The following is a 22,630-nucleotide window of genomic DNA, read 5'->3' as shown; positions in this document are numbered from 1 at the left end:
GTAGCATGGGCCAACAGTGATGTCCTCAGGAAAACGGCAAGTAGGAAGACCAGTAATAAAAGGATAAAATGGAATTGAACTGGGAACAGTGGGACCTTCTAGCAGCATTTCACTGGTGGAAGCTTTCGCTTTAATGTTCAGCTGGGACTGCGTGAGTTAATGATTGGCGTCATATGTACAGCAAAGCCTTTTCTGTCTTGCTAACCTAACTTAACCAGGCCTTCCTTTCATTCTTCACTAATTATGGGTACCCAGATTTAATGCCTGGCACACAGTAAGTACTCCAGAACTATCTCCAGATGGTTTATAGCCCCAGAAAGATGTCTCCCATCAAGATGTGTAGAACATCTTGATGTTTAAGAGCTATACAGGAACCTAGAGACGGAATGGCATCATGTCCAAGCATGGGAAGTAAACTCAAGTTCAAGAGAATGACACACTTGTCCCATTTGATGTTCTAGTTTTAGCACAAACCCAGGAAAGTAGCTCACATCCCAAGCAGACTGGACCCCTGGCAGCTACACGAGCCTTACGTGCCTCTATCAAAGCTGCAGAGTAACACCTACGAGAAAGGGTCCGGTTACCAGTGACACCCGCAGTGCAGCAACACAGCAGTCAGACACAAAATGCTCCCTGCTCGAGGAGCTGGGACCACAGAAACGCACCACCCTGCCTGCCTGCCAGAGCAATGTTTAATGTCACAAAAATTAAACCGTTCTATTTTCCGTGGTTTAACAAATTTTAATTAAAAATAGACACTCTGGAAATAATAAAAAAAATAAAGTTCAACAAGCTCTGAATTTACAACAGAGTACACAAATAATCACAGACAACTGCCTTGAAATGCACAATAGAGCACTTACATGCAAGTATTCTATTTTTAAAACTCTACATAGCAACACTGCAGTGCTTCCCAGAGGCCATCATCCCTGTTTGCTGGGCATCAGAGGGATGATTCTGACCAGAGCTGGCAGGTCCTCATTACCACTTCTCGTGCTTTACATTGTTTCATATCATGAGAAAGAAAATTTGGCATCCACAGGACTGTGGAGGTTCATCAGTCCACCATCCCATCCATCTGAACACCTGGGCCAGAGGAAAGCCTGCGTCTCCATCTCTTAACACTTCTACCCCAAGCTATTCTAACTGAAGACAGAGCTCCCGGTCTGCCTGTCACCTTATGCCTGAAACCTGTACTCCACCCCAAGTTGTGTCTAAATGCAAGAGCAGGAATCCCATGTGTCGTGGTCCTTCCTTCCTACCAGCTAACCAGCAGTCCCTAGGGAGGCTGCACTCAGCGTTTTCAGTTATCCTAAGGCACTAAAGACTCGTCTTACCTTTGAATGGAGCAATGACTTGCCACAGCAAAGGACAATTTGCACCGTATAGCATTTCTGTTCCTACAGAAACTTTATTTATAAAGCAACACTTGATGATTCACTACACACCAGACCTCAGGCTCAGGATATTTTTAATAAATGGAAACATTTGTTTCATGAATTATGGTATTTAAAAAAATACCTGTCCGGGAAAACCTAAAAAGTGGTAGTTCAATGTGTACTCTTAAGCAAACAGCATTCACAGAATCAGCAGAAGTTAATGCCTAAAAGTATGTCCTTAGGGACCAGACAGACACCAGAGCGCTCACTCCTCTCAACATGGACGTTAGCTGCTGTCTGTAGACTGAGGCTGGGCAATGCTTTTATTTCTATTAATCAAGTATTCTCAAACAAGCAGAAATTTCCTAAAATGAAAAAAGTAAGTATTTGTAGATTCCAGGCTGTTACTATTGACACTGACACTCCTGGGGAAAACAAGGCGTGCATGGATCACCAAAGATTTAATTTACATATACATGACCGGAGAAACTCAAACAGTTGCAAACCAAAAAGTAGGGAGCAGTCCTACTGGGGAAGGGTGTGCTTCCTTCTTGGGCTTTCTGAGCACCTGGAACCCCTTGAAGAGCCTCAAACACTGAGAATAAAGCTGGGGGGGGGGGGGGGGAGGCATCCAAAGTCAGCCAAACTTCAGACCTAGTCTTCTACAGATCCTGTGATTCACACTCGAAGTTCAGACTATGTTTGACATTTTTTAGTTCAGACATATCAAAACCTAGAAGTACAGAGGGCTTATGAGTTTTTATTGCTTTCATGCAAATATACCTTCTTTTCCCAAAAAACGAAGCCACGTCGATTTTCCACACCCATAAGAGTGAAGTCAATAGTTCCACTTCTTTTCTACTCGGATATGGCCTCTTGTGGAAATAATCTCTAAGAAACTGTTTTTTGTCCTCATAGGAGCGGCCTCCATACTTGGTAGGATCCAATGCTAACACCTGCAGAGAGTCATCACTGGCCCCTGACCCCTCTGTCCTGCTCTCATTCTTCTGTCTCTTCAAAGGCACAGCACTCAGTCCTCTCTCTGGACCTGGGACTGCATCGGTGTCTAGAGTGAGCTGGGGCTTGTCCCCATCCCTCTGGTCTTCCGCCCCCAGGTGCCCTTCTGGCAGCTTTCTCTTTACAGCAAAGGTGGAGTCAGGGATCACTTCCCCATTAACCAACAGCAGTTCACTGCTCTCAATAAAACCTGGCTGGCCCTGCAGGTCTGAACTGCTGTCCTTGGGAGCACTTCTACAACGGAGCAAATGGACAGCAATGGCTCCTAAGGTCATATTTCCAGTGTAGACCCCACAGCAGTGGATGCACTTAAAGGCTGGAGACCTGAGCATTGTATGGACTGTGGGCATGACATGGTGCCTCTCTTTCAGATGGAGCTCATAGGCATCAGCAGTCACAAATGTGCCAAAACAAAAGGGGCAGGTCAGCTTCTGTTTGCTAGGCAACTTTGGTGAAACCTCGGGCTGAGGCCTCACCTTAACATACACAGGTACCAGTGACTTGGAGTGTATTCCAGCAAGGATAGCCAGGTACACCTCTCGCTCTCCAAGCTTTTCTCGTGGCAGAATGGTGATGAAATCAAGATGGGGGAAGAGCAAGTTCCCATTGGCATCCAGGTCCAGCTGGAAACCTCTGTTACTATAATCCAAAGACAGTCTCTTCTTGCCCAGGTGCTTAGTCCTGCTGTGCTCCACAAGGCCCCGGACATCATGGAAAGTGCACGGACAAAAGAGGCATCCCAAGCCATGCATAAGCAAATGGTGCATCAGCTCCTCCTGCGAGACCAGGCACTTACAGGAGAGGCAGCGCACTGTCTTCTCTCTCATCCACTTCAGAAACGGGGCACATGCAGCAAGCTTTTCAGGTTCAAGTTTCTCACCAGACTTGGACTCACTCTGATTGTGAGCCATTTCCATGTGCACCTGGTAGACATTAGCAGGAAAGAGCTCATTGCAAACCCGGCAGAGCTGAGACTCACTCTGCTTGTGAGCCACTTCCATGTGAACCTGGTAGACATTGGAAGGGAAAAGCTCATTGCAAACCGGGCATGTTTTCCACTGCTTGGCCTGTCTGAGTGCCTGATTTGCATCTGCTACAGGTGAGGTAGCCTGAACAAACACACTAGGGGCAGGGCTCACTAGCACCTGTGGGGAGGGCAGGCTGGGCAGGGAGCTAGCCATCTGTGTGCCCGAGCTTGAGGGCAAGAACTGCATTGGCACCTGGGGTGGTGTTGCGACAGTTGCAAGGCCTCCACCAGAGGACATAGGCAGAGTGACAGACACTGGGGCCAGTGTGTAGGTGGGAATTCCATTCACCTGCTTCCCAGTCGGAATGAGCTGTCTGAGAATAGAGCCTGAAGTGAGGAAAGTAGTGTTTTGTGAGGTTCCCGGTCTCACTGGCTGGCTCACAGGCAAGATGTTAGTTCTGACAGATGGACTGAGCTGCAGGACACCAGGCCTCACGGGTGGGCCCACAGGAAGGACTCCTGGTGTTACTGGCTGACTGAGCTGAAGAACACCAGAGCTTACACCCTGATTCACAGGGACAACAGCTGAGGGGACAGTCTGGTTTGATGAAAGCAGCCCGGGTGATACCACCTGGCCTGCAGGGAGAACCCTCAAGGGCACTGTCTGGCCAGGAGGGAGAACTCGAGATGGAGGTGTCTGGCCAACAGGGAGAACTGATGACTGGACCACTTGGCCAGTGGGAAGGACACCAGAAGTGGCTGTCTGCCCAGGGATCACTCCAGCAGGGGCCACCTGGCCGGCAGAAAGGACTCCTGATGGAACCGCCTGACCTACAGAAATCCCCCCCGGAGAAGCAGACTGCAGAGCCCCTGAGTTGACAGAGGGACTCACAGGTAAGACACCAGGTCCAACAGGTCTGTTTATGGGTCCCACAGGTCTACTTATAGACCCCATGGGCTGAGGGAGGGGTAAAACTCCAGGGCGTACAGCTTGATTCATGGGAAGGATGCTTGCTCTAACAGACTTATTCACAGGCAGCACAGAAGTACTCCCAGGCTGATTAAGTGGAACACTGTGAGAAATAAAGACAGGAGGGGGAGCTGACGGTTTCAGGGTGAGGCTACTCTGGCATACAGGCAAAGGGCTGGAGAGCAGAGCTACATGAGACTGAGCAGTGGTGGGTGGGGAGTGTGGAAGGCTTCCAGAAGTGCCTGGGGCCACAGTCACTGGCTGCACAGTGCCAGGACGTTGACTGTTCGGTGGCAAAGTAAGGCGGCAGCACGACGGAGGGGCCGCAATGCTCGAAGCACTGCTATTTGGCGGTAAGGCCAAGTGGGTCACTGGTTTTGGAGCAATATGCATTTGCTTCAGAAACCCAGTCCTCTTGATGTGTTCTGAAATCACAGACCGCAGCTTGTTCTCCAAGTCCCTGTGTACATCTGATGTCAAAATGTGATACATCAGGGCATCCTGACTGCTGGCAATAGCGTTGCATTTTTTACAGTAGTATTTATCAAATGACAGGATTTTATCCACAGAAGCAGGGTCACTTGCTTTTGGTTGCTCAGTTTCCTCGGTTCGAAAACCAAAGTAGGAGTTGATTAAGTAATGAAAATGGGCCACCAGCACATGTTTCTTCATACTGTAGTACAAGGTGTTGGAAAAGTTACATTTTAAACATGTGAAGCTTATCACATCACTCCTTAATGTCTTCGCTTCACCCAGAATGTTCACCGTGTAGTTCTGGACTTTCCGCGCAGGTGCATGAAACATCCTGAAGTGCTTGCCCACTACCCTGGGCTGAGAAGAAAACGGGCAGTTGGGGCAGGGGATCATCAGCTCCTGGTCAGCCTCGTCTTCATGGTAACGATGCAGGTGATTTTTTAGGGAAGCGAGCACCTTTGTTGAGTACCTACAGAGAGTACAGCAGTACGGCTTCGTTCGGTATCTCTGTCAAGAGAGAAGAGAGGCTTAGGCAGAGGACAAGTTGCCAGTTTCCCTTCCACGCTCTCCCTTGTCTGTGCACTTTGCTAACACCAGAAGGCTCATGAGTAAAAAGCAGTTTCTAGACAGAACTGTGCCCCTAACAAAACTACATTTACATGTACTTACTCCAGTTACATAATTTTTCCATATCCTAAACAGCATTCTTTTTGGCACTTTTTTTTGTTTTGTTTTGGGGGGTTGTTTGTGTTTGTGCTTCTGGTTTATCAAGACAGGATTTCTGTTTAACAATTCTGGCTGTCCTGAAATTCATTATGTAGACCAGGCTGGCCTCAAACTCACAGAGATCCTCCTGTCTCTGCCTTTGAATGCTGGGACTAAAAGCATGCCCCACTACTTTCCGGTGGTACCTTTTCCTTTTCTTTTCTTTTTTTTTAAAGATTTATTTATTTATTAAGCATGTAATGTACTGCTGGCAAGGAAGGCACCAGGTCTCATTAGAGACGGCTGTGAGCCACCATGTGGTTGCTGGGAATTGAACTCGGGACCTCTGGAAGAACAGCCAGTGCTCTTACCCTCTGAGCCATCTCTCCAGCCCGTGGTACCTTTTTCTTAAACATTTGGAAAACTATCAACTAATATTAACTTACGGACTATACAAATACTGGATCTAGTCGAAAACTCCTGATTTGCTGATGTAGCTAAGCTGCCAGCTAAAAGCACAAGCGTCAGCACCTTGTCCTGTCCTCTACACTGTCCTTTAACGGATATGTAACGGAAACACATCAGTTAACTTTCTGTAGTTATTTTCCTTCTCCTTCCCGTCACATTCCTCTTAGGTTTATTTATTTATTTAACTCCAAAATTATAAAACTTGGAATTCAACTAAAATTGACCTCGTTTCCAACTTGTTAGACCTTCTCAATTGTCTTTATTTCCCCATTCCCAGGACAGTTAAGAGCTGGGCTATATGGATGCACTAGGAAGGCAGGCCTGTTATTCTAACTTCTCAAAAAGCAAGAGGATAGAATGTGCAAGGCCAGCCTGGGCAACTTGGTAAAACCCTGTCTATGACACACACACACACACACACACACAGAGAGAGAGAGAGAGAGAGAGAGAGAGAGAGAGAGAGAGAGAGAGAGGAGAGAGACAGAGACAGAGAGACAGAGACAGAGAGACAGAGACAGAGAGACAGAGAGACAGAGACAGAGAGGAGACAGACGCTAGAGATAAAGATCAGTAGTGGAGGGCTGCTAAACATGCACAAAGCCCTCAGTTCAATCTTCAATATGACCTAACAAACAGATGAAACCTGCCAACTACCTCCCCGCAAAAAAAAGAGAGGACACGAAGTTAGGTTACTTAGTTTAACTTGGTTAGGCTTAACTACTACAATGAAAACACCACAACCAAAAGCAAGCTGGAGAGGAAAGGGTATATTTCAGCTTACACTTCCAGGTAACAAGTCTGTCACTGAGGGAAGTCAGAACAGGAACTGATGAAGAGACCACTGGGCAATGCTAGGCTGATCATGGCTTACTCAGTCTGCCTTCTTATAGAACCCAGGACAGGTACTACCCACAATGGGCTGGACCCTCCCCCATCAATCACTAATTAAGAAAATGCTTTACAGCCAGAATTTATGGAGGCATTTTCTCCCTTCAGATAACTCTAGCTTATGTCAAGCTGACATAAGACAAGCCAGCCCAGGAGACACAGTGGAAGAGTCTGGGAGGAGTAGGAATGGGGAGCACGGAGTAGACAGTAAAAACAACTTGCAGTAAGGAGAGCTATCACTTTTACACTGGTGACGCTGTTCTCTGGAACAGCTGGAGATTATGTGGGACTCTAGTCTCATAAAAACCCAGAGACCTAGAGCATATAAACCACACCAACTCCTCCCCTTGTTCCAAAATGGAAGCAAACTAGATTCAGTGTGGAGGCCCACAGTGAACTGTGGCACCAGCAACCCAGGGCTGGCCCCAGTCCTCACTAAAGCTGTGGTCTCATAATCGCTCTACTAAACATACAACCGCTCCACTCCCTACTAATGCATTCTTCCACCTGAGTCAGATAAGGTAGATGCATAGATTCAACATCACACTAACGACTTTCAATTGTCAGTAAGACTAGGCTCTGGGATTTGTGAGGATTTAAATAACCTCAGGCAACAGTCACAACCTCAGATTATAGACTGAAGGAAACAGGAGGAAAACTTACAATGTCTCTAAGAAATATTCTTTTCATATTTAACATATCTGAAATTCAGGCTTACTTTAGAACTGAAGGCAATACTGACTAAGGGAATAAAAGTTGTAGTTTCAACAAAATGGTACACCTTCCAGCAGTCAGGCAAGGAGCAAAGGGAGCCAATGCTGAATAAATCTTTAAGGACTGCAGAGTTTCTGAAACGCCCATAAGCATAATCAACAAAAGGAACAAACAGAACAGACTCCACGGGAGTAAGACTCTTCAAATCCTTGAAGACTCTGCTAAAGCTTCCGGTTCTAAAGTTGACATGTCAAAAGCTAAGCGATTCCTATAAACACCCAATAATAAAAGGTCAGATGCCCAAGACACAGAACATGTTCAAATCTCAATGCAAAAATAAACCTGGCTTCTTAAAATGACAACAGATTTTAAAAGTTTATTAAAGAATGTCTCTGAGGTTAATGTAGGATATAAGAGTTAATAAGAAGCCTGAGCTAATAGGCCACCCAGTTTAAAAAAAAAAAAAAAAAAAAGTCTCTGACTCTAAGGCCAGCAGGATGGAAAGTCAAGCCAAGGCCAGCACCGCTCCACTGCACTCATGCTCCTAGAGGGGAACAAAATGAGGAGCCCACTGGACAGCATCCTGAATGGACGGCTCCCAGGGAAGGAAAGGGGGTTTGCTCTACATCCTGGCAATGCCAGGTACAGACACGATAAAAAGAGAGGTCTAAATCCATAAATCCTACATGTGCAGGACAAAACAGCTGATAAAAAGCACACAAGACATCAGAACTTGGTAAGCATCATCACCCTGATGACGGCACTTCACAACTCAGGCCTGCCAGAGAGGCTCCAAGCATAGAGCCATCTCCACATCATATGTGTACACTCCTCAAGTCTCCAGACTGAGGTCTGTCCTTTGAAACCTCTCAAATGGGCATGGCTCTCACATCTGTCCTCTGATCTCTCAACCCTGTGCGGCATAAGCTATATTGGCCGGCATGATTGTATGACATTCTGTTGTCAAGTCATCTGTTCCTAATTTCTGTTTCCCCAGAAAGTAAAGGAGGAGACAACATTACACACGGTGCACACGCCTTTTCCCTAGAGCACAGCATCTGCTAATACATAAAATCTCTACTAGCTCAAGTTACTACTAAAATTCATTTAATTTTTTAGATTTATTTCATGTGTACATGTATGTGTACTGTGTATAATACATCTGGTGCCCAGAGGTCAAAAGGGTGCATTAAATCCCCTGGAACTGAATTTAAAGACAGCTGTGAGCAACCATGCAGGTGCTCAGAACTTAAAATGTAAAGAGCCCCATGGCCAACACAGAACCAGAGATTGGATGACGAGAACCCCGCAGCTCAAAGATCCCTAGAGCTATAGCGGTACTTCAAAAGCAGAGAAAATGTAATCTGCAAACTAGATTGCAGCAATCACAGTAACACCAGTGACTACAATTCCAGTTCCACATCCAAACCAGCAATTCCTTGTTCAGATAATGGGGTATCAATCACAATTTCATTTCCATGTTTCTCTTCTAAGCCAACAGTGTACCAGAAGACTCCAACAAAAGCCAACATCTTCATCAAATGTAACTGCAGTAAGATCTCTGGCCAATGCCTTGGCTGCAAGGCAGTTGTTACTGACTGAAAGAGGTTCATTTTCTAAGTATTCCTATGCTGCTGGGGGGGGGGGGGGGTCTTGGTCAGGCTGGAAACTGAAGTGAGCCATCATCTGCCTTTCAGCTGCATCCAATCCTACAGAAGCAGGATGCAGGATGCTGCACACCAGTGTCCCTATGGGGCAGCAGCATGGAGCTTCAGCAGTTCACACAGGTGCCATCAAGGGAGGGTTTCTCTCTATTAACAGTCCTGGCTGTCATGGAACTCTGTAGACAGGCTGGCCTTGCGCTCACAGAGATCTGCCTGCCTCTTCCTCCCATGTCTGGGATTAAAGGTATGCATCACCACTGCCCGGCTTTGCAGTACACTTTTCTATATTCAGCTACACAGGCTTGTAAGATTAATATTACCACAAAAATGCAATACATCTCTGTGATCTAGATAACAGGTACTTTCAGTTCCATTATATTATCAAATAATTACATTGTACATGCAGTCTTTTACTAACTGGAATGTCCTTAGTTATATGTGTAGGCACTTGATGGTACAGCATTTATTCTGAATTACTAAATCAAGGGTTCTTATCCAAAGCTCAGCTATGTCACCACACTGTGCACATGGAAAACCACAGTCCTGCAATGCACACCTCTGAGCTCTGCATCTTTCCCACCTCATGAACAGACACTCCCAATTAACCAGCAGCCCTAGGAGCCATGTGTACCTCAGCCTTAGTTCACTTGCCCCTAGTGAAAACGAGTTACAAAAATACATACCGCTTTCTTTCCAGAAGGTTCCCAAAGGGAGACATCGCTCCATGATGTATTATAAAAGTACTTCTCTCCTGGTTCAAAGCCTTTAAGATCCTTAAGAAAAGAAAAAAGAAAGAAAAAAACCCATTATGTGACAATTTGTGAGTTACAGAAATATCTGTGCACGCCTATAATCCAGATCAGCCACTCGGGAGGCTAAAGCAGAAGGATCCCAAAGTTCAAAGCCAGCCTGGGAAACTTAACAACAACTTGCTGCAAAAATAAAAACGTTACAAGGTTAGATTGCAAGGTTCACTGGTAGAGCATTTTTTTGCCTCACGTGTCTGAGGCCCTAAGTATAATCCCCTCCTACCAAAAGTAAATCTAAAATCAAGTAATCTGGAACCTAAAAAAATCTTTATTGGCAAAGAAAAATGGAAGTATGGTCATTAACAAATTTTTACATTTAAAGTGAGTATCAAAAGAGAGGTTTAAATTATCCACATTTTAACTACATAAACAGATCTCTCAAAAGAAAATGTTACCTATATTTTGTACACGTAAGCTCATGAGCTACGTGAACACACAGACCACGGTCTGCGCTCACAGCCCTTCTCCAGCAGCACTTTCCAGATGCACTCTGGCTGGGAACAAGACACACCCTTTAGCACACCCAATGTTTTCTTTCTCAAAGACAGAAGTCATTTTTCTTTTTTTTTCCTGAATTTTAATTTTATGTGTGTTTTGCCTGCATATCTGTGTGCCACATGCACACCTGGTTCCCAGAGGCCAGAAGAGAACATCAGATCCCCTGGAACTAGAGTTACAGGTGATTATATGCCATTATGGATGCTGGGGATCGAACCTGGGTCCTCTAGAAGAGCAGCTGGTGCTCTGAACTGGAAGTTACTTTGCACCCCCCCCAAAAAAGTACTTGCTCCCCTGAGAAGGTTCAAAAGTGGTGTAATGGAAGCATTCCTCTTACTATCTGGAGCTGGTGAGCTAAGTGGAAGCTGTCTGACAAGAGGGACAGCGAAGCCAGTCCTGGGCAGGCAAAGTACGGCTCCAGATCCAGTATACCAAGGAAACTGCAGGATGCATCCATTTGCAACTGACAAGGTAAAAATGAGTGAGAAGCAGACAGAACTTCCGCCAACACTAATTACAGCCTCAGATAGTCACTGTTAGACTCTGGGGACCAATCAGGATAAGAGAGATTCCACGCTCAGTTTCACAGTTCAAAAAGACACGTAAAGGAAAACTTTTCACAAGCAAACACTGTCTTCCACTGGTGACAAGTGCCATGGTGAACTCTTTCAGGACAGAGGAGCATAAATCAGAAAGCTCAGATCCTGTTAGCCTGGTCTGAGCACACCGGGAAGACATGCAGCCAACATGGCCAGGAAGGGATGAGGAGCAGGGCCCGAGAGGAGTGCACAACTGTAAAGGATGAAACTGTTTCACAGAATCAACAGCAGGTGCTGCGGGAAATGCGCGAGAGCATTTCACACCTTCCTAAAGTTCACACACCCCATAACACTTTTCTTGTTATCATTTCACTCTTTTGGGGTTTTTTTGGGGGGGCAGGGATCCGCCACCCAGCTCCCAAATAAATCATGCACGGAGGCTTACTATTACTTATAAATGCCCGGCCTTAGCTTCGCTTGTTTCTTGCCAGTTTTTCTTAACTTTAAATTATCCCATCCACCTTTAGCCTCTAGGCTTTTTCCTTTTCTTACTTCTGCATATCTTACTTTCACTATTTGAGGCTGGCTGGCCCCTAGTCCTCCTCTTCCTCATCTTCTCCTTCTATTTATACTCTCTGCCTGCTGGTCCTGCCAATCCTTGCTCCTGCCTAGCTACTGGCCGTTCAGATCTTTATTAGACCATCAGGTGTTCAAGACAGGCAAAGAATCACAGCTTCAAAGAGTTAAACAAATGCAACATAGAAGCAACACATTTTACATCATTACACAAAGGTTTCAGAACATAAACAAATGTAACACATCTTAATATTCTACAACATTTTATCTCTAAATTGAAGGTAAAAACCTAGTCTTTCTTTGTCTCTGGCATGCACTAAACTGTGTGCAGAGACACTCTACCTTGGCAACATAGCTCATTTACATAAAAGCTTTAAAGTGTTTAAAAAAGCAGGTAGAACTTCAAGGTATTTACTGCCCTCAGAGTCAACCCATGGAACCCAGAACAAGGGCCCATGAAGGGCATGAATGAAACATGTTCAAGGACAGACCATCATCACAGAACCCCTGGACCCAGCAACAGAACCACTTGTAATCTTTTGGCATCAAAACACAGAGAAAAGAAATGTACTACAAATGGGAAGGTCAAAGTCGGGCTCAGAAAAACCAAAGAAAAGGAGTGTCATGACTCACCATCTGGAAAGGTTACTGGGGAACTTTGTAAGGCTACTGGCTACTTGAGACGGATAAAGGACCTCTGTGGTCACTAAGGAACGCCTGCTATTGGGTGGGAAAATGACAGGAGCCTGTCATCAGCAACACTCCCAAATCCTGAATATGCGCCAGTTAGTAAAGTGCATACTTCATTACAAGACAAAGGTAACCAAAGAGCCAGCACAACATGGGCGATAAACCCTGTATACAAGCCCCATACACACAAAACCAAGAATCTGAACAGAGTACTTACTGTAAGCCAACCTCTCTCAATGTGGCATTTAAATTTCACTTTCTATACAATTAGCTGTATTTTACAACATTTACAATTTATAGTACTTATCAAATATTACCTCCAATAATCAAGAAGGAAATTAGCTGAGTCAGACCAACGGTAATTAATACATCGCCTTCACCTACGCCAATGTTAATACCCTGCCTCATGGTTTGCTCAGCCTGCTTTATAGAACCCAGGACCACTAGCCCAGGGATGGGACCGCCCACAATGGACTGGGCTTGCCCCATCAACCACTAATTAAGAAAATGCCCTATAGCTGGATCTTATGGAGGCATTTCCTCAATTGAGGCTCCCTCCTTACAAATTACTCTAGCTTGTGTCAAGTAGGCATAAAACTAACCAGCACAAAAGGAGACCACAAAATCCAGCCAGCAACTATAAAACTCATCATGTTCAGTATCTAGTCAAAAGCTTGCAGCTATCCAAACAGCAGCAAAATATTACCCCAAACCAGGAGCGCAAGCAATGATCGGCAACACAAATGTATGTGCCAGAGAGATGGCTCTGTAGGTAAAGGTGGAAGGAGAGGGCCTGCATGAGATGGTTCAGTGGTTAAGAATATTTGCTGCTCTTCCGGAGGAGCTGGGTTCAGTTCTCAACACAAAGCAGCTTACAACTGCCTGTAGCTCCAGTACGGCAAATCCGACACACTCTTCTGGCCTCCTTGGACACCATATACACAAATGGTACACAGATATAGAGGCAAAATACACACATATAATAAAATTAAATATTCAAAAAAAAGAGGCAGAAGAGATGGCTCAGCATTTAAGATCAGGTGTTGCTCTTACAAAGGGCCGAAGTTCGATTCCCAGCACTCATTAAAACAAATTTGAAAAGAGAAAGCAGGGCTGGAGAAAGACTCCTTGATTAACAGCACTGGCGCTCTTCCAAAAGACCCAGTTTAGTTCCCAGCACTCTCACTGGCCTCCTCCAGTCTTACCCTCCATCACATAAAGTGATGCAGATACAAATAGTTATATCTATGATCTTTTTAATTTTTGTTTTAGGATTGTTTTGGTTTGGCTTTTTTTATTTGTTTTTTGGTTTTTGTTTTTGTTGTTGTTGTTGTTTATCAAGACAGGACTTCTCTCTCTGTATAGTCCTGGCTTCCTGGAATTCTGTAGACCACGCTAGCCTCAAACTCAAGAGATTCACCTGCCTCTGCCTCTCAAGTGCTAGGATTAAAGGTGTGTACCACCTCTGCCCAGCTAATCGTTTTAACTTTTAATAAATAAAAAGTAAAATAAGGAGTTACAGAGAATTCTTAAAACATCTTTATTTCAAAAAGAAACCATGAACTTCCGGGATTGAGGCTGTAGCTCTTTGGCAGTGTGCTTGTCTAACATGTGTGAGGAGTTCCTGATATCAAATATCAGGACCACCAAGAACATGAATAGAGAAAAGAAATGAAACACATTTTAATGATGACCACACTGCATGAAAATAACTATATGGGATCGAGAACAGATTTGAGGCTGCAGAAGAAAAGCCTGGGAAATGTTATTTATAGACTGGCTCTCACTAGGTAGCCTGGGATGACCTCAAACAATCCCCATGCCTCAGCCTCCCAAGTCCAAGTGTTAGGGTTACAGGCATGAGCCATCATACCCAACTTGGCCTGGGAACCTTAATTTAATAAGAGAGAAATGCAGAAACCCAAAGAGATCTGAAAACTGGAGTCTCTAGAACAGACAGGAGAGAATAAACATCAGAGAAATTAAGTCACTATATCCTCCAAACTCAGTGAAATATAAAAGCCAGGGGTTCGTTCTCAACCCATGGGTCCCAACCCCTTTGGGGCTGAATGACTCTTTCACAGTGGTCACCTAAAGCCACCTACATATTTACAATTCATAACAGTAACAAAATTACAGTAATGAAGTAGCATCGAAAATAGTTTTATGGTTGGAGATTACCACAACATGAGGACAGTTTGAAGAGCTTACAGAGCTCACTTAGGAAGACAGGTTAGTTCTTAGGATGCTTTCATGCAGGCATCTGAAGCATCAGAAAATCCATTCTCCGTCCTCCCATCTCACCTCCAAAGGCCATCCCTGTCGTCTCTGACACTGCTGACCTCACTATTACTTGTGTATGCTCACCTTCAGCAGCTCCTTGCAGCTGTCAAGTCCAATATCCACCAAGATGCTTTTCACCCTCTTCCGCACCTTCCTGATGCTGTCAAGATTCTGCACAGGAATTTGAAACATTTTTGATATTTTCCTTAAAAAAGAAAAAGAAAGAACTGTAACTACACAAATACAATTTTCACAGGGCTATTAAACACTAGCAGACCGATTGCAGCCAGTGATGCTACGGAATCTACACAGCCACCATGCAAAAGAATGGCAGATGTTCTCTTCCTTACAGCATCAAAACCCTAGCACGAAAACACGAACTAAACTACAGACTCTTATAGAAACTCAGGCATATATTTTGATAGCTTCAGATATGGCACACAGTCTCACACACAGCACCAAAAAGCACCCACAACAAAAGAAAAATATGTTTGGCAGACTTCAACAAAATTAATATCTCCAGGGGCACAATCAAAAAAGCAAAAATCACATTAAAATGAAGGGAATTTTTCATAGTACATTTATGATATATCCAGAATGAAAAACTCAGAACAGAGCTGAGATGGTTCAGGCGGCGGCGGGGAAGAGACAGAAATCTTTAATAAATAAATAAATTAAAAAAAAAAAAAAAGAGTATTTGTTACTCTTACAGAGGACCCAGACCCAGGTTCAGTTCTCTCAACTGACATGGTACCTGTCTATTCTGCACATGTGTGGTGCTCAGACATATATGAGGACAAAACACTCACACACATAAAATAAAAAAAAAAAATCAAAGATGAGCAAAGGATCTAAATAAAGTTAGGCAAAGATATTCAAAGAATTATGCAAAAACACTCCAGCCAGCCAGTGGTGGCGCACGCCTTTAACCCCAGCACTCAGAAGGCAGAGGCAGGCAGATATCTATGAGTTCAAGGCCAGCCTGGACTACAAGAGCTAGTTCCAAGACAGCTAGGGCTACACGAAGAAACCCTGTCTCAGAAAAAGAAAAAAAAAAAGGTTCTGCTTTACAAAGTGCTCTTGAGGTGGTCTGTAACAGAATGCAGCCCCACAGAATATAAATTCAAATCCACACTAATATAAACTAAAGACATGTCAAAGACTGGGACATACACCTCTTCCCAGTAAGTCTGTTAATAAGCATGGCATCACAGCACAGGTACAATCCTACTACTCAGGATGCTAAATCAGGAAGATCAGAGTTCAAGGCCAACTTGGATGATATAGTGAGGTCCTGTCTCCAAAAACAAATGAAGACAGAGACCAGGATGGTGGGGTTGAAGGAAGAAAGTAAGAGTAGCAGCTAATTGGGGAACGTGGACACAATTCTGTGTCCATCAAGTGGAGCAACTGAGCTGTGTCTGGAGAAAATAATGCTGCTTGACAATAAAAGGGAATTGATGCAAAAACATCATTCTCTGTGAAAACATGTAGGACGAAAGAGTCCTTCTGTCATCTGACTCCAGTTCCAGGAAACGTCCAGAAGGACAAGTCTCCAGAGGTGACGGCATATCAGTAGATGCTGGTCGAGGTCAATAAGCAAACACACAGGCTTGTAGGGAGCTGGAAATGTTCTAGTATTAGACTGTGGTGATAGCTGCACATGCAAACTTTGCAGACCAACCACGACACAGGACAACAGGATATCCGAGATGGACCCCCCAGAGGCCTCAAGCCAGACCAATGACATCGATGACTCTTGGCAATAAACACTTGCAAGATAAGACGGATGGACTAAAGGGTAAATTGTATGACTCAATGGACCACACTGCAGCTTCCACAAGATGATAATACTTCTGCTCTTCTTCACTTGTTTCTGATTTTGTTCTGTTTCTGTGTTTGTTTTTTCTTTTAAATTTGGTTTTGATTGGGGGAAGGGGTTGCAAGGACAGGGTGGATGTAGAGACAGGGAGGTAAGTAGGATCAGAATATACGTGAAATCCACAAAGAATTAATAAAAGTTGAAGTGAGGGAAGAAGGGAGGGAAAAAGGGAGGGAGGGAAGAAAGCAGAGAGAAAAGGTGGGAGGGAGAGAGAGGGATCAATCATGAGATAAGTCTACCATTGCCACCAGAAACTCAAGAGCATGAGAGAAGTCTATGGCTGGCTTGCACTGGGGAGGAAGTTGAAATCTGCCTGGGCTTGTGGGAGGGTAGCACAGAACACACAATATGGCCGAAGCAACCACTTGTATGCTCCTTTATTCTGCTTAGAGAGTCCTGAGAAATGTCATCACGTCCTGCATTTAATGACTGCACCTCAGAGTGAAACTGCAGTTGCTACCTTTTGGTTGAAATATGATGTGTACTGTTCAAACATAAAGCAGCGAATTATTTGACCTTTATATATAAAATCATGAGGGTCAGTGAGGTACCTGCCACCAAAGAAGGCAACCTGAGTTCAATCCCTGTAGAAGAGAACCAACTCCTGCAAACTGTCATCTAACTTACACACACACACGCTCACACACTTATATAAATCTACACATACAAACACAAAATTATTGAAGCTAAAAAGATTTTAGTTTCATGAAAGGAATGAACGAAGGAACTATTCCAGAACGAAGGGGGCTAAAGATAACAACACAACTCCAACCCGAATCATGTTCTACGAATGGCATTACCAGAGTGGCTCACAAATCTTCAGGAGTCTGAGATTAAAAAGTAAAATATAGTGCTTTCTTGGTTTGGATGACTTTCTTACAAGACAGAGAATGCTCCTGCTTGTAAGAACAGTTCGGGGATGCTTATCTATCTTGTTTGACCACTCCATCTCAAATGACTGGGGGGGGGGGCTTCTTTGCATTGTATTTGTGACTCTTCTGTAAATCTATAACCATTTCAGAAAGTATTTTTAGAGCCAGCAAAATGGCTCAGTGAGTAAAGGTGCTTGCTGCCAAGCCAGACAGATCCAGGAAGCACACGTTAAAGACAAAATGGACTTCTCTAAATTGCCCTCTGACCTCTACTGTGCAAGCAAAACACACACACACACACACACACACACACACAATTTTTAGATTATTTTTAATAGTATAGTATAAACTATAAAAGCTTTAAAAAGTTATTAGTCAAATTAGTAAATATTTCCATTATTAGCCTCACAACTAAAGAAAGGCCATATAAAACAGTCAACTGTTTACTAACTTATTTTTAAAACTGATAATTATAATGGAGTGATGAATTACTTGTTTAAAAGCAATTAGGTGGGGCTGGAGAGATGGCTCAGTGGTTAAGAGCATCGCCTGCTCTTCCAAAGCTCCTGAGTTCAATTCCCAGCAACCACATGGTGGCTCACAACCATCTGTAATGAGGTCTGGTGCCCTCTTCTGGCCTGGAGACATACACGCAAACAGAATATTGTATGCATAATAAATAAATAAATATTTTTTTAAAAAAAAGCAATTTGGTACCATCTCCCAAAACTCAACAGCAGTTTCTGGGTCAAATCCTCACAGCCTTTGTACCCCTCTATCTAAGGACAGGCTGTCTCTCCTGTGCTACCCAGGACAACAGGGGACACGGCCTTCTCTAGCTCCCCCTCTGCTACAACCACCTACTAGCTGTTTTCCTGGAACTGAACTTCATCAAGGAAGGAAGGTCATAATACATCACAAATGCTTTTAAAAAAATTACAATTTTTAAGAAGGGTCTGAGCCACATACAGATGCAAATTACCACAGAGGCTTCTATCTTAAAGAAAAAAGGGCTGTGCCTGGATACAGATTGGGGTCCAACACAGGCAAACAGATTACATCAAAAATACCAGTGACATAGAAGAAAGAATGCCCCAACCTTTAACAACCAAGTTAAAAACTGAAGGTAGAGGAATCAAACTAGGGGAGGGGGCAGAGGAAGGAACTTGTTAGAGATTAACAAGGAAGACCGTTTGGAGTGAACCAATTCAAAGTCAGTTTCTTGTCAGATCTTTTACCTAGGAAAGGCTGTCTTAGAGCTTTAGGGACTATTAGCAGTGCAAAACAGGACATTTAAAAAACATGAAATAAAGATAAAATTTCTAAATAAAATGCATTTTCAAAAGTACACTATCAAAAGCACTATCAGAAACTTCAATAATGCAATTCAAAACACCACTAGGAAGGTCAGATTGACCACATCAACCAGAGTAAGGCAGAACAAAAAAAAAAAAAAAAAACCAACAACACCTTGGTCATTTGTTCACTTGCTCTCTCAAATGAGCTTCTACTTCCTTTCAAGTTTCACTATTATCTTCTAGGGCTTTTTCATTCTCCAAAGGCTGGGTTCTGCCCCATCCACTCATCTTAAACAAGAAAGCTAAGTTCACAGTTTGCAAAGAACAGTGTCAAGTCCCACAGCAGACATGCTCCTCTTTCTTTCCGGGTCTGGCAAGCAGGGATCCAGGTCCTGGGTACTTTCAGAAGTGACAGCATTTGGAGACTAGGAGACTCTCAGCACAGGATCACAAAATGAGGCTTTAGGTGACCCAGCAAGTTTTCAGCAGGTTCTGTGGATACTTGCTCACGGCTTGGGAATGGGGCCAAAAGCTGTCAGGGCTTTTTCCTTTCACTTTGAACCAGAACTTTTCATTCTCCGCTAAAAGTGCACCCCTGACCCAATTCCTTCACTGTTATTGTGGTTTCTGAAAACTAAGCACACTAATACTTTATTTTAAAAGAAAAAAGTTTCCCTGTGTTACAACTATCTGCTTTAGGAAAACAAGAAATGAACAGGCAATTACAGGAGCTTTGCAATGTGCAAGCAGCCCTTCCAACATCCCTGGGCTACTGTAAACAATCACTCTGGAGAGGCGAAGATGACTTCTAGCCACACATTTACCCATCCTAAAATACAAGATCTCATACAGAATACCCACTAGATTATCTAAGGAGAAATGGTGCGGTTTTCACATATGCATATCCTCTTCACCACTGGAGTGGCTAGCTCATCAGTCAACTGAGCTTCCTGACCCACCTGTACACAGGAACTCAGAAACTGCAATACCTCAAAATATCCAACTCCTGCGTGACATTTCCTCTTATTGCTTTATCATGCCCATTTAAAGATAATTCTGAAAAAATGTGCACTTGATAGTTCTTTTATTTTTTGGTATTATAATTACATTATTTCTCTCTTCCCTTTCCCCTCTCTAAACCCTCCCATATTCCACTCCTTGCTTTTCCAAACTGTTGCATTTTTTACTGTTGTTACATACATATATGTATATGCATATATATTACTAAATACAACTTGCTCGGTCTGTCTAATGTTACTTTATGTATGTTTTCAGGACTGACAATCAGTGTGCTTGTCTCTGAGGAAGACTTTCTCCCACTCTCTCCATTCCTTAGTAGTCTGTAGTTCTTTATGCAGAGGCCTCACTTCCCCATCTATTTTAGTTATATTTATGGTTGTCCTCGTTCAGCTCATGTTTAGGCAGCGAGAAAGAAATATTCAGGGGGCTGGAGAGATGGCTAAATGCGTAAGTGCATGTACTACTCGTGCAGAGAAGCCAAGTCTGGGTCCCAGCACCCATGTTGGTTGGGTCACAGCCCCTGTCTACAGGGGACCCGACACTCCTCTACTCTCTTCAAGCACCTACACTCACGCACATGCCAACACACAGGAACACACACAATTTAAAAATATATTTTGAATGGTCATATGATAATCCTTTTAAGACAAAAAACAGCTCAGTTCCTATAAAATCCAATTTTCAAAATGATGTATCTTGAGTGGGAACACAGCAATGGTCACCAGCACAGGTTCTAGAGATTTCTCCTGGGGGAAATCAGCCGGAGCACTTTATAGCTGGGTAAACTTAGCCAATCACTTCATCTTTCTGGCCTTCAGCTGTCTCCACCTGTGAAACCCTGCAAGGAATTTACTTCATGAGCAGCTGTCAACATGACAACACTAGTAAACCATCACTTGTCGTTTGGTTTACTGTAATATACACGGAAAAACTAAGTGAAATACCCCCACTATTAGGACACAGGGCTTCCTTTCAGCAAATTCCAAACATTGTAATTCAAAAAGTCTGGCTCAACTCACAGGGAAACTCCTTTCTAGTCACCTGACCTTCATCAATCCACTTTCTCTAAATAGCAGGCCAGCACAGCCAAAGGCTCTGGGTACAGTGTGGAAAAGCTAAGCTTTACCTTCCGAGTACAGAAAACCACCAACGCAGCAACAGTACATTTGCAAACTTGGTTTCAAATTAAAACGGCACCGTCAAAATTCCAAGCCAACTTCAAGCTAAAAACTGCCTTGACTGTTATCCCCTCAAGTCAATGATCCAGACCTCTCTTTCCTAGATGCCCAAAATAGCCTGAAATGACTTCATTTCCTGCCTATCCTTTCTAAGCACAGATCTATGCCTAAGGACCACTGCGTCAAGGCTATTTTCTAAGTAGGGCCTCCACCTACCCAAAACATTGTTATGTGGCCACCACCACCATAGTCAATATGCATACGCATTACTTCCAACCCGAGCTGAACGTCGCACTTTCCATAACTACTTTTTACATACGCTGTCTCACATTCCCACATCAGACAAGACCGGTCCAAGCGACCAATTAACTGATAAAAACCCTTCAGGCAAAAAGGTTCCATCGGTCCCAAACTACAATGTAGGTTATCTGTATTTAAGCACCACACTCAAATCGAGTTTTGGTTCAAACTCAAGCATACTTACAAAAAGTATGCGCTGCTTTACATTGCACTTTCTTTTTCTTTAAAATGTTCTTAGGTCAAACCTTTGCAGCAATCGTGCGAATAAAATCTACCTCTATCACTCTAAAATGGCAGATGCAAAGTTAAATTTTACATTCGGCATCTACGTATCAAGTCACGAATGCGGCAGTATCATGAATGAAGAGACAGCGATTTGCCCTCGGCAGTGCGTTAAGCCCGCCTCCGCTTCGGGAGAAAAGACGGAGCTTCAGAAGTGACCACGGTCTTGCCCTGCATCCCGCCATCCTCGCCGACTAGCCAATCCTCGGGCTTCAGCTGGATCCCCGAGGGCCGCAGAGGGGCGCCCTGCCCGGCACCCTCCCTTCCCTCCCCGGCACTCACGCCACGCCCGGCGTCCCGTCCCTGCCCCGCCCCCCTCCCATCCATCCCCGGTCTCTGTCCCCGGTGCCGGGACTCCGCAGGTCCCCGCTCGGTCCTCTCCGGCGTCCTCCCGTCCCCTGCCCCCGCCCCTTCCCTCCCCACCCCCTCCCCAGAACGGCCCCGCTCCCACGTGACCGGCGAGGGGCGCGCAGGGGACCCGAGCCGCGCACTAAAATGTCCGGGGTTCCGAAGACACTGAGGGAGCGACGGCGCGGCGGGCCACGGTGGGGACAGCGCCGAGGACAGCAGTGGGGACGTCGGGGCGGACCCGGGAGAGGACGGCGGGTGGGCCGCGGGGAGGACCGGGGGCGGCGCGGGCCGGGCTGGCCGTACCTACCGCGGGGCGCCGGGAGCGCCGCGTCCCGCCGCCGTCGCAACACCGCCGCGTCCTCCGCCTACGCGGCGGGACCCCCGCCCCGCGCCCGTCCCTCCTCCCGCGCGCCAGAAAGAAAAGATGGCGCTCAGCTGCCTCAGGAAGTGACGTTGCCTCATTTGCATGCCGACGAGGCCAGCCAATGGGGGTAGAGTGTGTCTGGGGACCCCCTGGGCACTTTCCACGGGCCCCTCCAGGCTCCTGGACCCCACGGGCCTCCAGGCTCTGGAAGGGGTGTGGCCTGAACAGCCCCCTCCCATAGACCCAGAGGGCCCAGGGGGCTGCCCGTCAGGACTCCCCACCTCTAGGCAAGCTCTCGTGAGACTTTGGGTTAGTGGTGATGTCATTGAAGGGCGGGGTCCGCCTTTGGCCACGTGACCAATCACATGGTCTCATGAGAGCTCTGCCTTCTTTTGCATATGATGGGTGGAGCCAGTAGCAGCCAAGTGGGTGGCCCCGCCCA

At 45.0% G+C, this 22,630-nt stretch overlaps 1 protein-coding gene across 4 annotated transcripts; it reads right to left on the bottom strand.

Annotated features, from left to right (window-relative positions):
• Positions 1-712: 712 nt before the first annotated feature.
• Positions 713-22,413, bottom strand: Adnp2 (ADNP homeobox 2). Of its 4 annotated transcripts, none has more exons than XM_041640890.1 (4): positions 22,132-22,413; positions 14,726-14,846; positions 9,930-10,019; positions 713-5,314 (listed from the first exon to the last, which is right to left on the bottom strand). In XM_041640890.1, exons 1-4 carry the CDS (start codon positions 22,290-22,292, stop codon positions 2,042-2,044), a joined length of 3,645 nt encoding a protein of 1,214 aa, XP_041496824.1. In that variant the 5' UTR covers positions 22,293-22,413; the 3' UTR covers positions 713-2,041. The 4 variants fall into 4 exon arrangements, with proteins under 4 accessions (XP_041496824.1, XP_041496825.1, XP_041496826.1 ...); XM_041640891.1 differs by lacking the exon at positions 22,132-22,413 and adding an exon at positions 21,376-21,442; XM_041640892.1 differs by lacking the exon at positions 22,132-22,413 and adding an exon at positions 18,866-18,909.
• Between the last annotated feature and the right edge of the window lie 217 nt (positions 22,414-22,630).

This window comes from Microtus oregoni, unplaced genomic scaffold (assembly GCF_018167655.1).
Source record: "Microtus oregoni isolate MIOR12 unplaced genomic scaffold, Mior012 000065F_ref0000479, whole genome shotgun sequence".
NCBI lineage: Eukaryota > Metazoa > Chordata > Mammalia > Rodentia > Cricetidae > Microtus > Microtus oregoni.
Note: the sequence above shows the minus strand (reverse complement) of the source record. Positions and strands in the feature narration are given on the sequence as shown.

Bases quoted from the DNA above. Each gene is read 5' to 3' on its own strand.
- Adnp2 (XM_041640890.1), bottom strand. From the start codon at position 22,292: ATGCAAATGAGGCAACGTCACTTCCTGAGGCAGCTGAGCGCCATCTTT. The intron at 14,847-22,131 runs GTAGGTACGGCC...TTCTTTTTTAAG, and splicing joins GGCGCTCCCGGCGCCCCGCG to GAAAATATCAAAAATGTTTC. The intron at 10,020-14,725 runs GTGAGCATACAC...TCTTTTCTTAAG, and splicing joins GCTGCAAGGAGCTGCTGAAG to GATCTTAAAGGCTTTGAACC.